Here is a 15,827-nt window from a genome sequence, read left to right as displayed (position 1 = left end):
TTCAGGGCTCCACACTCATTGTATTTTTCCAAGGTGCTTCCCCCAGCATCTCTTGCTGCCCCCAGCAGATCACCATCCTGTGCCTTGGTGCTGTGTTTTGGGATGATAAGTGGGACATGGGTACATGGGATCAATGGAAGTTCTCCTGCTATGAGCACAGCAGTGAGAGCCAGTCTGTCTGCAGAGGGGACCAGCAGGGGGTAACTAACTGGAGCGAGACATAAACCTAAATGAGCATTTAATGGAAATTGATTCTTTCGTGTAAAGAAACACTAACTGTGGGCAAGGCTGGAGTAACTATTTTACCCATTAAAAATCTCAGCTTGGCCAGTGAATGAATGGTTCCAGGAGATGTTCAAAACCAGCACAAACATGCATCCACCCTAAGGAGCTAAATACAAACGCAGAAGGCAGCGAGTCTCTGAAACAGACTGCAGAAGTGTTTGCTGTGTAAGAACTCAGCACGAGACACTGTGTCTCATAGAGAACTCAGAGCAGTCATGCCAGATGCAGGACCACAGTCCTGAGAAGCTCAGCTGGTGCCTGGGTTCTTTGTAAGGACCTGCCCTCCTCCCCTGCTTGTAAGACACAGAACCCCCTCTTAGAGATGAGCCCTTTCAATTAACAATTAATTTATCCTGCCCAGCAGGCTTTTCCTCCTCTTGCTTTCAGGGCCGCTCATAGAAAGTGTCCCTCATGCCCATGGGACATACCTGTCCCCAGCCACCATCCCATGCCTTGGGATTCCACAGCTGTGATGGAAAAGATGGCAGGAAAAATAATAACAAATACACAAATACAGGCAGGAGGAACAAGGGAAAACTACACCTAATAATGAGAAGCTCAGCAGGGAAAGACAAGTGAGCTGATCAAGGGCAAAGAAATTCTACTGCTCCTCCAGCACTGCCAGGCAGAGGAGAAATAAAACAGCATCATTAATTTCGTCAAGGAGTTGCTAACAAGCTACCACCAGGCTTTACGCTGTTGTGAACCAATACTCCATACTGAGTGAAAAAGCAAGCAACATTATTGCAAAGGGAAATATGTTTATATTGGTAACGTAGTGTTTTTCAGCCAGAGGCTTCTGGGACCTGCTGCTTTGCTCCAGATCTCTATTTGACAAAGTGAGGAAATAAATGCATTATAACTAGGGGCAATTCAGCGACAAGTTAGCAACTGTTTTCCATTGTGGTTGCTTTTGAGGGCGAACGCTTTATGCCTTTCAAACAGCTAGAAGGCATTTCTAAAGGATTTCCTACCAATGAAACACTGCTGGGACCTCAAGAGGAAGGACTGACCTCAAGGACCGCAACGCATCCCAACCCCTGAGCCCCTACCTGAAGTGTGGCCCCAAGTTGAGCTCTGGTGCAAAGGGTTTATCGGTGACGATGGTGGTGCCGATGCCAACAGCCCGGACTGGGATCACGTAGGTGCTGCTGTTCTCTACAAAGAGGTTCACATTGTCCTGGAATCTCGTGGTGTCGTCCAGGTTGGCTATGACAGCCACCAACACCTCGGTCTCGGGAGGGATGATGCCTTGATGGGGTTCAACCCTCCAGCGTGAATCTTTGCCATCCTGCAAGAGGAGCAGGATCGACTCAGGGTGGGAGCAATGGAGATTTGTGAGTGCAGGGAAAAGGCAGGCTGAAGGTACGAGGCTAAGAGGCACAGTAAATTTCACAAAATCTAAGCTATGCTGTCTGGAAAAAACAATCATGCAGGGGTTTGTGCAACTTGCATTTTACCTCTCTGGTAGAGGACCCCCTTCACCAACCCAATTTTGACCAATCCAAAGGATGCCAAACAACCTGGCCCCGAATGCCTCCGGGGATGGGGCACCCACAGCTTCCCTGGGCAGCCTGTTCCACCCTCATGTGGATGACACCATCAACCCCCTTCCTGCCCCCACAGCCCTTGCCACTGCACTGCCACCAGCCAAAGAACACGTCCAAACCAACCAGCGGGTGCGAGATCTCCACTGACATTAAGGTACAGCTTTTCCTCTGATTTGTGCTGACATAGGGTAGCTCGCTTGAAAAGGAGACTTGATAGCTCTGCTCCAGTGGTGAATCTGCAAGTTTGCTACATGACAAAGCTCATTTATCAAAGCCTGGCAGCAAGTCGGGCAGTAAATTGTGCCCAAGAAACTATTGCTGAGGAATAGTGATAGGTTGTCTGGATGGAGACAGGTTCTGAATTCCCAGTGCAGACCCGCTGCGCTCCTCAGGTGGAGGAGGATTTGCAGCATGACTTCATTCCTGCTTTAGAGCTTGGATTTGAGAGGCAGCACCCAGCAGGAGACCCACCAGAACCAACAGGTTGTGCTGGGCCACCTCCATGCGGATTTGCAGGATGGCTCCTGCTCACACCATCCAAATTTCCCCCATGAAGCAGAAATCCCGTGGAGCTCCAAGTCTCTAGGAGCTGGAAGTGAGTGGCCCCATACATTCCATCTATAGGAATCCCCAGTCTAAGGCCTGGCTTCCGATAACATCCCTGCTTCTTGCTTTTCCCGAAGTGCTCTGGGAGACGATGCAATCGCAGTAATGCACTGAATAGACAAAGATAGTGGCTATTTTTGTCCCTGTAAGAGCTTGCACTATTGGACATCAGAGTTCCTGAGCGCTAAGCAAGGGTTGGGATCAATCATTTAATCAAGAAGCTTAGCACCAAGATCACTAGCTCCTCACAGGACAGACTTCCATTGAGAGTAAGAGCTGCCAAAATCTGTCTGTAATCAGCACCAGTGAGCGTGGGAGATGGATGGCAGCTCTCAAGAAACAACGGGGGAACCACTGCACTACTAACAGCCAGTTAATTAAGGGTTCTGGTCCTTCTGGCTTTGCACAAGTCCAAGGGGAAGCAGAACTCAATAGTCAGAATGCAGCTGTCCTCCTTCCCAAGCAGCATTTCTTTAAGACTAATCAACCGAGCAGGGACAGGCTGATGCTCTACCTGGGGATCGCTGCCAGGCAGAGCTGTGATGCTGCAGAACAGTTGCTGTTGACTGCAAAGATCTGGTCGGGCACTGGAACAGGGAAGTGGTGGAGTGCCCACGCCTGGAGGTGCTCAAGAACCACGGGGATGTAGCACTGAGGGTCATGGTTAGTGGGCACGGTTGGGGTGGGCTGGGCTTGGCTTGGACCTGCAGATCTGAGTGGTCTTGTCCAACCTTATGACTCTGTGATTCTACATGGCTTCTGACTGCTTGGAGATGTCCGACATCCAGGAACTGAAGGTGCAACCAATTCCCGTGGACAGCCAGGCTCCTGGCACTACAGCAACACCATCTTCCCAGCAAAAGCACCAGGAAAAACCCCCAGCAGCCAGAAATCCTCCAGCTTTGCACCAACTCTGCAAAGGGCAGCAAAGAGATGGCAGGCGGACCGCTTGGGTCCAGCTTCAGACGCAGCGCACCACCAAGGGGATGTTCTACAATAAATTAAGAAATAATAATAATAAATCAAAACTGATGCGTGGGACTTGCTGCCACTGACAACAGAGCCCGATTTGTCACACTTGGTTCAGCTGCTTGCCTCCATCTGCTTCCCCTGTCCCAGCTCACCCCACCAGCACTCAGCCTTGGGGCTCGCCAGGCGGGACACAGCCACAGCCTAGCTGCTGGCTGCCAAGCAGAACATTTAATAACCAACCCCTTTCATTGTCCTCTGGGAAAAGCATGCAGCTGAGTCACTCTTGCTTGTAGGAGCGTAATTGCCTTGAAGACTTCTCCACTTCTTTAATTTCGTTGGCCAATGAGCACAGCAGAATACTCTCAGCTTCCTTAGATGAATAGATGACAATTTCTTTGTTTACCAAAATACAGCAATTCTGAGGGGGGCATGAATTCATGTAAGTTACTGATGCAATAAACACTCTTCCCTACAGCCAGGTTTCAGGCGCCTTTCCCAAAGTCTCCTCCAACCCTTTCCTGCCCCTCCTAAAAGCCACGTGCAACCCAAACCATGGGGAAAACACAGCTTTCTGCCATCCTCAAAAGACTTTGGTGCAACCCACTGCAAGCACAAGGCTGCAAATCCCTGGCCATAACCCACGTTTGTGGCTGATGTCACATTTCAAGGCATGGTCTGCTACATGGAAATGGTCCCTCCAGCTTTGGCAAGACCAAAAATCAAGGCCCAGTGCACAGCTAGCCTCTTGTGCAGCAAAAGAGAGAGATGAATTCCCACCCTCTTCAAAATTCCTTCTGCACGATGCCAAATGGTATGGAATATAAATCCCTTTGGCCAGTTTAAGTCAACTGTCCCAATTCTGCTTCTTCTCAGCCACTTGGGCCCTTCACTGTGAACAGCCTTGGCTCTGTACAGCGCTGCTTAGCAGCAACCAGAAACATTAGTGCATTATCAACGCTGTTCTTCCCCTAGACCCAAAACATGGCATCATACCAAACACTCTGAAGAAAACAATTCCATCCGTGCTGAAACTAGAGGGCCAGCAGAGTTCTCCACCTCAACGCACAGCTTTGGAGATCTTTCTTCCAGTTCCAGCCCAGCTTGCCTCTCTCCTGGCTGACTCCAAAGCTGACCCAAAGCAGGGACATAGCTCATCTGCATCTCAGCTTGCTCTTTTCATCCATAAGTCAAGAAGAAAGCATAACTTAAGAGGAACAGCGATTTGCACAAAATGGGTACCACCAAGTGGGCAACGTGGCCATCTCCATTACAGCACTCACCTCTTCTATTCTGAACAAGACACTTGCTTTACGCCTTCCCTGTCACTGGCCCTTACTTTAATCTCGCTCCGTTTGTTAAGCTGCCAGTCCTGTAACATTGCTGTTGTGAAAATTTCAATCAATAGCTCATTCTTTCCAGTGGGGTCTGTGATCTACAAGCCTCGCTGCTAGCAGCCACAGTTTCAAGATGAGCCATTAGATGGAAGGCAGGGGAAGGAGCTGCCCTGTGCAGTGTGCCAGCAGGAGATCGAAACAGCAGCCTTAGCATCTCGGAGAATGTGAGGCTGGTGGATTTATCACCCAGTCCCATAAATTAGGGCTCTGAAAGGCCTTGCAAGCTCTGCAGGGTACAGCTGCACAAGGAAGGAAGGAATTGCAATGGGATCGCAGGCACAGATGCAATCAAGGACAGCATGCAAAACCCTGCAAAAAAACATCACTTATAAACCAGAGCCAGCCGCCTGAGGTCACAGAATATTTCATTTTCTCTTTGAGACGGGGACGTGGAAATACTGCATGTAAGACCAAGTCCCAGGCTGCTACAGATCAGTCACGATAGGTTGGAAGACAGCCCTGCAATCACTTACCATCTCTGTCCAGAACGATGCAGGGATGACAGCCTGGTTGAAGAGGTGCAGAGTTTGGGAAACATCTTGCAGAACTGGGATACGGCCGAAATTCAGCTTACTTGGATGCACGTAGACAACTGGGCCTTCTCCAGTGCTCAGTAAATGGATTTCCTGCTCCAGGAAGCACGTAGAAAAGACCCCAGAAGAGAAAGAAAAGTTAAAAAGACGAGACAGTGCTCAGAATGCTCCTAGACTGAGGGAGTGTTATGACTGTTTGAAGCTTTTCGTGCTGTAACAACACAAAAGACCTGGAACAAGTGGAAGATCTGGGGTGATCCCAACTGAAAGACAGAAGAGACCTTTGCTGGGATGAAGAAACCCATCTTTTCTCCATTTGTTCACACTTGCCTTTGAATTGTATTTATGTTTACTCCCGGTGCTATAGGAATAGCAGCTGTTAATTATTAATTACATCGTTCAGCATTTTTCTCCTTTGCCAGTCTGTGACCTGACAGTTCCGTTCTTGCAGAACTGACACAGGCTCCAGGAAGGGGAATGCAGATCCCTTTACCAGCCTGCCTTCTCACATCATTAAAACAATGAGGATTTACCCAGCCTTGCCTACTTTTACCCGTCCCCAAGACCCCAAACAAGACTCGGATGCACAAACCTCCCACGCTGACAAGATGCTGTGTGATTCACCAGAAGGCACAGAGCGGGATTCAGCCACAAGAAAAACATAACGTAAAACCTTTAATGATGTCTGACAGAGGGAAATGGCATTGACAGCTGTCAGAACCACTCCTCCACCTCAGCCAGCGCTCTCCTCTTGATAGGAGGCGACTGTGTGCAGTAAGAACCAGAAATCATGCAGGGAGGCTGTACCTCAAAACTGGGAGCTGGTTGAGGAAGGAGGAGCTAGAAACCAGTTTGGCACCACTTAGAGCGTGTGCTAGCATTGTCCTCACCAACAGAGGGCTCGTATTAAAAGAACCCTTCATCCATACACTTCTTGGAAGAGGCAAGAAGATCCCAGTTCAGTAGAGCTGGAAGCACGGTGACGCAGGCAGAGGGAGCTGTTTGAGGATCCACCTGAGGCTATAAAGACTTGATACCAACACCAGAAGGCATGACTCAAGATGACAATGGCAAGTTCCTATTTGGTTTTGTGGGAACGCACTGTGGTTGCTCCAGTGGGGCCAGATCTGTATGCCATGTTGCACTGGGCTAAGATATGCCATCAGTGCAGCATGTATGCGGAGAAATGGAGCCTGATACCTTCAAAATCCCTTCCAGCCCGAGTCACAGTATGGGACAGTGAATCAACACTCACACTATAGGGCAGTCCTACAGAAAATGCAGGAACCTAGCCTGATGGCAAGAAACTCCCTTCTTATTCAACAACTGGAGCGTAAATGATGCCCAATGCTGACTAGCTTAATGGGCACACATGAGTTCAGTCCTGTGCCAACCACTGCTGTAGGGTCAGCGAGGGTTCTCCAGCTGAAATTCTCACCGTTTGGGCAAAAGAACAACAAATTCATTTCCAAGCAAGAAATTTAAAAGTTTCTTGAATTTGCTGAAACAAATTGTTAACCCAAGGGTAAAAGCTCTGCAAGAATGCTGTAGTTAAAAAAGAAGCTAACAGCAAAACCACTGGGTCGTTCTAACAGGGAGAAACTCTCATCTTTTAGGGAAGTGCGCCTTGTATTTACAAGACAACGTTCTGCCAAATGTCAGGTTTTGCTGCAAAATTTGCCTTCCTGCACTGCCTGGCCTTCCTGTTGACTGGTTTACACCACAAACGCCTGGGTTGAAACGTTCAGCAGCATCTAGGGGATTTAGCAGCATCACTTCCATTCATTTTAATGAGAGCTTAAATCCCTCAAACAGCTTTCAAAATGTCAACCTTCCTTTCTGTTACAGAAAGCTTAAGGTTCCCAGCAATCCTCTGACATCCAACTTCACGCTCAGAGGGATGACGAGACATTTTAGTGTAGCTGCTTCAAAGTTAATATCATTTTAAATTAAAGTTTAATTAGCTAAATTCGTTCTAGATCTCAGCTAGGTGAAGCCAGGACACTACGCAAGACTTTTTTGCCTATATTTTGTTACTGCTCTCGTGTACGTGTGGCTACAAACAACAAATTTTAGGAGGTTTTAGTCCAGGAAGAGTTTCCCTCATCCATTCCCAAGCTTGGTAGAAAAACACCTCTCTCTGTGTGAGATGTGAGGAGTGCAGATGCCATGAGCAATACCATCAACCCTTCAATCCATGCTCACACCAGTTCTATGTGGCAAGCCTGCCCATAGCTGGGTTTGGAGCAGTGAGTTCCATGGTGGAAAGGTGGAGGTCATCAGAAGCACTTGGGACTGGGTCAGCGCTGTCCCTTTGCTTGGGAAACTCTGGCTGTATCACTCCTGTGCTCCTTTGGGCCTGAGCTATAGCAAAGCCATACGAGCACATCCAGCTCGCTTTTCCTGCGTTGCTTCCTGTAAATGCACCATCTCTGGGGACACAGCCTGGTGCAGTGCGGAGCTCCTGTCACCTCCTTCGCCCCCAGGACAAACAAACACTCCCAGGCACGTGGCAGCATCTGGCCCATGCCCACACTCTCCCCATCCAGACTGCCGTGATTTTGGCACCGCACACAGCCCACGAGCACCCAGCAAAGCAAAGATTTGGCTTCCTGCCGCCCCAGCCATCATGGCTCATTCACCCACGGAAATCCTCAGCGTGCCCCACCAACCTGAGCCACGCAAAGGGCACCTCTGGGACTCACCAGTGGGGATCCCTCGCTCCCAAACACCGCGACCGAAGCCACCGTCAGCCGCTTGCCCATCGCCTGGGCCTGCAGTGTCACCGGCACCTGCACTGAGCTGTGGGGCTGGATGATCCCGCAGGGCGCAGGGCTGGAGTACTGCACAGCAGCACCCTCCTGATGCTCCTAGGTGGGACAAACAGCTTCTAACCATTTTGGAGGGATATTTCATAGTATCACAGAATCACAGAATGGCCTGGGGTTGCAAAGCACCACAGCGCTCATCCAGTTCCAACCCCCTGCTGTGTGCAGGTCGCCAACCAGCAGCCCAGGCTGCCCAGAGCCACATCCAGCCTGGCCTCGAATGCCTGCAGGGATGGGGCATCCACAGACTCCTTGGGCAACCTGTGCCAGTGCCTCACCACCCTCTGTGTGAAAAACTTCCTCCTAATATCCAACCTAAACCTCCCCTGTCTCAGTTTAAAACCATTCCCCCTTGTCCTATCCCTCCAATGCATCGACTGCACCGCTCAGCTTGGTGCCATCTGCAAACTTGCTGAGGCTGCACTCGATGCCATCGTCTGTGTCACTGATGAAGATGTTGAAGAGCACCGGTCCCAAGACCGACCCCTGAGGTGACCAGCCTGTACCCTGACATGCTTGAGTCACCAAGCCAAGGAGCTTAAAGAGCCCCCACAGGAGAAAGCAGAAAGGAACAAAGCAAGAGAGCTGGAGCCCCTTGGGAAGGTTTGGGGAGAGGAGGAGCAGAGGCAGACCTGGGGCAGGAGCGCGTAGCAGCCAGGAACGTCGCCGTCGTTCACCAGGGTCAGCGCCCGCTGGTAGGGGTGCTGGAGGAAGCAGCGCCCAAAGGGCACCACGGGGCTGAGCGCCCGCAGAGGGGGAACCACGCATCTAGGATAGAGATGGACAGAGGGGAGTTAGGGACGCCGAGGGAGGGCAGAATTGGTTCATTTGTTGAGTCCTTGGAGGCACCTCCTGCTCAGGAGGCTCACGAAGATGCGTGGCACATAACACCTGTGCACTTTGGTTAAAAAAGAAAAAACAACTCCCTTTCCTTCCATACCCTGGTCTCCCTTGCCCCCAAATTTGGCCATTTGTCACAGCCACCGAGGGCAGGAGCCATCATCCTGTTCTGGGTCCTTTCCTAGCTTCTGTGGTCACCTTGCTCCTTCACTCCATGGGCTTGTAACTACCCATTCTCTTCCCATTTGCACTCATTTTACAGGAGATAAAAGAGAGATAAGTGAGAGATAAAAGCATGGAGGGAGCATTTCTGACCCACAGCCTCAAAAATACCACAAACCTACCTGGCTATTTCCACGGGCATCATCCTAAAATGCCAATGGCTTATCGATGGCTTACCATCATTACGGTTGCTGAGTACATTCAATTAATGAGTTACACAGGGTTAGCTACATTCCTGCTGTAATTCAGCCAACATTTAGCACAGCGCACCAGGACTGGATTTGGCTGAGACAAGGATAACTTTTGGCTCTAAACACAGAACCACAGAACGGTTTGAGTCGGAAGGGTCCCTTAAAGGCCATCTGGTCCAACTCCCCTGCGATGGACAGAGACACCCACAGCTCCATCAGATGCTCAGAGCCTGGTCAGAAGAACAGGAGAGCAGAGAAGTCTGAGCTCTCCCTTCACATCAGGGACCACTTTCCCCCTCTTCTCCCGTCTTGCCCTTATCTTTTGCTCATCAATTCTGCCATGAGCCCTTCCCCATTTCATTATGCTTTCTTGACCCAGCGCAGACACCAGCCAGCAGCAGGTCCCAAGTGATGCCTATTGGTCACCATTCAGCACAAGCCCACCCTCCCCCTTGCAGGAAGATGACTCTTTGGAAATACTCCTCAATGAACCACAGACGAAGCCAATCATGACTATAATTACTGTTCCCTTTAGAGAAACACTGAGGGCAGCGTCTGTTGGGCATACAAAATGCATTTTCCATACAAAATGCTTTGAAAACCCTGCTGTTCTCACAGCTGATTTAGCTCCAGCTGGGCAGAACAAGCTCATTAACTTTTGCTTCTTGTTTGGAGCTCGACCCAACAGCACACTGGTGGTGGAAGCCCCAGGACAGATGATGAGCTGCAAGGGAAGTTCCAATACCTGGCTGTAAGGAGAAGTGCCAGCACCTCCTTGCCAACACCGTCCACATCCACCACCAGTGCCATCTCGTACTGTTTCACTGTGTTGGAGCACAGGGTGACCTGGCAGAAGGGAGCAACAGAATCATATCATGGCTTGGGTTGGAAAGGACACCAAGGACCATCAAGTTCCAGCCCCCCTGCCACAGGCAGGACCACCAACCTCCAGATTGGGTACTAGACCAGGCTGCCCAGGGACCCATCCAACCTGGTCTTGAATACCTCCAGGGACAGAACAACAACACCTCATCACTCCCTAAGGCCTGTGTCTGTGTGTGATACAAGCTGTACCACCTGGGATTGATGGGTGGGACAGAATCTTGCTAATGGATGCTCCACCAACCTCGGATGTCAAAACTCATCAGGAGCTGTGGGCATTCCCAATCTAGAAATGTCCCATTGGGGACCAAATGAGCAAGGGACCAGAATCTGAGGACAACAAAGGTCCAGTCCCAAGGAATTCTCTTTAAGGCGATCTGTGTTTTAGCAACCCACAGGTCAAGAGAGACAGTCAGAAATACCACGCAGGACAACTAATCCCAGACAGGCACTAGGAGTGAGACATGCCCTTGGGCACAGGGTCCTCCATCCCACCATAAGGAAAGGGAGGATTTGGGCCTAATTTTATGCTGGTCCACGTACAGAAGACAAACACAAATCTGCTGATGATGGCCAAGTTGTTAAATACACCTTGCAGCTATCAAGGCTTGTGCAAACCAAGTTAAAGCACAAATAGACTAACTGCAGTACAACACCGTACAAAAACCAGACCCTTAATTTTAAACTTTAAACTTTACTTAAACAGTAAAAAAAAAAATCCAGGGGAAATCTGCTGGCTTGAACAGATGGAGTGCAGCTTTACAAGGGCAAAGTATGGCCCAGCAGGTGCTGCACAGCCTGTGGCTGCCATAGCTCTTCCTGTCCCCATTAGAGATCACTGCAGTCCGTGCAGCTCCTGCTTGGCAGGGAATTAGAAGCAAAGCTAAGAAGAGCAGCAAACTTTTATGCAATGACTTCTCTCTAACAGCCATCTTCTGCCCACCGTAAATCAAAGAAGTGGTTCAAAGGAGCTCTCAAGAAGGAGCTGTTCAAGCTTCTGAGGGGGGCTATGGAGACACTCAGAGGCTGGAGGACTTCTCCAATGTAGAAAGGCTAAGGGAGTTGGGCTTGTTGAGTCTGGAGAAGGCAAGGCTTTGAGGAAGACCTCACAGTGGCCTTCTAAAGTTAAAAGCTGTCAGTGCCCCATTCCTGGAGGTTTCCCAAGGCCATTGGTGAGGCCTGGGCAGCCTGAGCTGGTGGGGGCACCCAGCCCATGGAACTGGATGGGCTTTGAGGTCCCTTCCAACCACAGCCATCCTTTGATTCTAACAATAGCAGTGCTAAGCCCTCCCACGGTCAGCACAGTAGCACGCTCCACACCTGCACATCCTGTGTCCCCTGGGCACGAATGGTCCCCCTGCAGGGCATCACGGTGAATTCGGTGGGCTTGGGGTGAGCTGGAAGCCCCATCCTCCAGGAGAGATGAGTGTTGTCCAACACCTGAGCAGAGCTGCTCACGCTGGGGGCTCCGGAGCCGTCGCCAGGAACGCGGAGGCTGAACGTCATGGGTACCAAGGAGGTGTTGCTGAGGCGACACGACAAGGTGTGGGGAAAGCCTATGAAAGTATGAATTTATGCCCGGTTACATCTCGATTCCTGCTGGGAATATCCTGTTAGAAAAGCCTGGGCTTGGAATCAGGCTGCCCATCACCACGGGCTTCTCCTTCTCTAACTGCAAGGAGCTCTGCCCCTATCCTTAAACAGTGCCCGTTGCTTCTCATTTACTGCATTCATCCACACAGACCGAGTTGTTTATTCTGCAAATTCAAGCAGTGAAATTCCACATCTCAGGCTGAACGTTATCTCAAACTCATGCAAACATCCCACCACCTCCAACCCATCAGAGCAGCACGCTGCCACTGAGGAGCATCCGCAGTAAGAATAAAGAAAGTATATGTAAAGAAAAAGAAAGGATTAAATTGGGAACTACAGCACTGTGCAAAGCAGCATTCCAGCTACTCACTGCAAACCATGCCTTCCTCCACGTGGTTGTGCCCGTGCTGTCACACTGCTGTCTATTGCAGCACCTGCATTTATAATGTGCTCAGTGCACACACTGTGCTCTGCAGTCTCAAGGACAGAAGCAAGGTTCCTGTAGCTGATCACTGCAAATGCAACACTCCTGCGGTGTTTCCTTTCTATTAGCAGCTGAGGTTGGTGGCAGTTGGCATAGCAGCTAGGCACGCTAGCTCAGCTGCATCATTGGACCTTCCATTTCTACCACGGATCCCATCACAACTGGATTATCTATATGGACTAAGATCAGCCCCCAAAGAGCAGGTTCAGCACCAGCCAGCAGCAACTTTGGGCTGAGCTGCATTCACACAGGGCTGGCAAGGTAGCACAGGTCTTACAGGACACCTGCATGCAGCTGGAGCAGGAGCTCCTATGAAAGCACCTCCTATTTTGAGGCAAGCGGACTGAGCACATAACAACCCTCAGCCTGCTTTCAAGCCTGAATGCTTAAAATTGAGCAGAAAATATGTTTTGCCTCAGCTAACAAATGGGGACAGGGCATCTATGCAGGCTTTGATCGCTACCTGTGCAGGTTTACATCAGCAGCTCAGTGCTGCCTGTCCACATGGAGCAGTGGGTCCAGGAAGGGAAAAAAGACCAAACGCAGGGAGAGCAGAGTGCATTCCTATCAGCAGTGCCAAGTGCCACCTCCAGAAGCAAGGAGGAGTGCAAAAGGGACAAACAGCCTGCCCAGGACTCAAAGCTGCCAGACGCAGTGCAGTTAGAAGTGGCAAGAAATAGAAATGCCACCTTCTTCAGCTGGAAACACCGCATTAATAAACTCAGATTACATAGGATGAACCCTGTATTACATAACCGTATTTCTGCTGGGTGCGCTCCTTGTTTCATTTGCTCCGAAGGAAATAAAGTGAGAGATGGTGATGTAGGGAGGGGAGAAAGCAGCTCAGAAAATGTACTGAGTTTTCTTAAAAAGTCTATGAAAAAAAAGCCAACATAAAACCAAACAGAGGCATCCTGGGAACAGAATGATAATGGCCCTTCAATCAATCCACAATTGATTTCACATTTAAACTTCAGATCCTCTCAGTAAAAAGCCTTCTGTGAGGTTGAGCTGCGGTGTCAGAATCTGCATTTCAATGGGAGCTGTGGATGCTCAGGCAGGGGCTGTGCCAGCAGAGGGGCAGGAGCCCCATCTCTGGGAATGCTGGGTGATGTGGGTCCTCAAGGACAGCAGAGTGTCATTACAGCACACTGATTTCTCCCATGAAAGTGACAAGGAAGAGCGGGCACATGGTCCCAGCTCCCACCTCCTGGGCAATCCCAGCACGCAGACTTTCGTGTCCACTGTGCTCCTGAAGACTGGCAGCTTTGGGTTAAAACACAACACTGCATCCATGCTCCCTCTCAGGAACTTTTCCCAATGACCACGTGTGTGATATTAACAACACGATGCAGCTGAAGCAGCCAGCAGCCCCTGGTTTTAACACCCCAAGGGAGGGATATGACAGATGCTCTTGTGTTAGCTTGCAACACGCAGGTTGGCAAACCAAACCCAGGGTGCACTCACCAAAGGGGACGTCGCCGAAGTGGAGGGAAGGTACATCAAAGTGGAAGGTTGGCCCGATGACACAGCCTCTGTTTGGACAAAGGACAGGCAGAGGGCATTGGTTGGTTAAAAGGAAGAGCAAGGGGTTTGGTTCTCATCGCCCCTGTGTTCAGTACGGCATCTGTGGTGGGTGCCCTGCCCCTGCAGATACCCACGGTCAGGCTGGATGGGGTTCTGAGCACCTGGAGGAGCTGTGGGTGTCCCTGTTTGTTGCAGGGAGTGGAAGCAGATAGCCTTTAAGGGTCCCTTCCAACCCAAACCATTCTATGAGTCCATGATCCAGGTGGACAGGAGGCAGCCAAAGGAGAGCCATCATCAGGCCTGGTAAGGACCCTGAAGAAGTGATGGCTCTGTGCCTCCATTTCTCCCATCCACACCACGAGAGCTCAGAGGTGTCCACACAAATGAAGTGGAATCACTATTTGAACCTGACTTTCCCCCTGCAAGTCTCCTACTTCTGGCTGGAACTGGCGTTTCCGTGGACTAGATGGACATCCTTTCCTCAAAGGACTTTGATCACAAGACACGGGATTTTGAGGCATGAATACAGGGAAGCCCCACACACCCACTGCTCACCAGCAGAACAGCAAATGTTCTTTACACTGGATAGCTGGATTGTAGAGAAAAGCATCTGCTCATCACCAGGGCACCAGCAGACACATCCACAAGCACCGTGTGCGTTACACCACCAAGTGTGGGTGTCCTGAGCCCAGCTCACCTTCCTCCCTACCCTCACAGTCCAGCAGCCGGCTGCAAACTTCAAACATCACCCACTGAAATCACCATCTGGAGCTGCACCACATCCATTCATTTATGTCATGGCTGGAGCCAATCAATACCTGCTGTCTTTTAATTATATTGCAGAGAAAGGTGCCTTCTAGTTTTATCCATAGGACTGCCATCGTGCCCTGTGTTGTACATGAGCCCAACAGGGGGGACCTGCCTCCATCTCTGGTCCTCCATTCTCTCCAACCCTTTCTAAATACCAAAGAAACAAGTGTTCAGGTTGGCATCCAAATAAGAATCTCCTGTGGGCTTAGGCATCTTTTGATCAGGTAATCAAAAAGAATGGACTTTCAGGCATTCCAACCCAAGGCTCACGTTTGATTCCTTGGAACTGAGTTAGATCCTGAGAATAATCCAGGTCCAAATCCCTGCTGCTTTTCAAGATCCCTCCCCAAGGACCTCACATAATCAGCCCTAACCTCTCAAGCCAGCCCGGCTTACTTGCAACAGACAATGCTTCCCATCACAGCCCATGCCAGGAGACGATGGAAAACTACCTCCAAGCCAGGCACAGCTGGGGATGATGCTGGGAGCTGCCAGGGATGAGCTTTGCCAGGCTTCCATTCCTGCTGAGTGAGCTGTGCCTGTGCTCAAGCTAAACCTGAGCAGCTGCCCTGAAGGCTCAGGCAAGCAGCCAACCCCAAGCAACTTGGGCAACAGCTGATAACAGTACAGCTTGCAGGAAATAGAGGGAGGCAGTGGTTTTGGCCACATTTTGTCTTACAGTAGCATTATTTAATGTGCGTGCATAGGAAGAGTGGGGTCAATGTGGAACAAGAGGGATAACATCTCTAACCTGACGGTGAGAGAGAAACCACATGAGCTCTCATCCTTGTTCCTTCCTTAGCAGCCCCAGGTCCCACCAGGCAGATCTCCCCCAAGAACTGAGAATTCTCTCCATGGAGAACTAAATCCAGGCCACAAATCCCCCTGAAGCAGAGGTGCACCTCGAGCTGGCATCTCAAAGGAGTTTTGGGGCTGGAGGGCGAAAGATAAGGGCTAGAGAGGGAACTTTGAACCAAAGGGGATCAAGGAGGCAGATGCCATCTCCAAGGAGTAGATTGCACTGGGAATTATACTGCAGATGGGGATGTAACATCGGATGGGCTGCAAAGGAGCCACCATCCAGGAATCAGGAGTTCAAGCATTGGGGAG

General features: G+C 50.3%; 1 protein-coding gene across 1 annotated transcript in view; it reads right to left on the bottom strand.

Moving 5' to 3' along the window:
- HYDIN (HYDIN axonemal central pair apparatus protein) overlaps nt 1-15,827 on the bottom strand; it is a gene marked incomplete at both ends in the record, with an annotated part of 102,579 nt that overhangs the window by 48,466 nt on the left and 38,286 nt on the right. Inside the window, 7 exons of the mRNA XM_079541219.1 lie at nt 1,338-1,576; nt 5,281-5,433; nt 8,046-8,210; nt 8,801-8,936; nt 10,167-10,267; nt 11,624-11,859; nt 13,848-13,915. Coding sequence (XP_079397345.1) covers nt 1,338-1,576; nt 5,281-5,433; nt 8,046-8,210; nt 8,801-8,936; nt 10,167-10,267; nt 11,624-11,859; nt 13,848-13,915 — 1,098 coding nt within the window. The remainder of the gene's footprint in view (nt 1-1,337; nt 1,577-5,280; nt 5,434-8,045; nt 8,211-8,800; nt 8,937-10,166; nt 10,268-11,623; nt 11,860-13,847; nt 13,916-15,827) is intronic.

The sequence above is a fragment of the Tetrao urogallus genome (genome assembly GCF_951394365.1).
Source record: "Tetrao urogallus genome assembly, chromosome: 12".
Taxonomy (NCBI): Eukaryota; Metazoa; Chordata; class Aves; order Galliformes; family Phasianidae; genus Tetrao; species Tetrao urogallus.
Note: the sequence above shows the minus strand (reverse complement) of the source record. Positions and strands in the feature narration are given on the sequence as shown.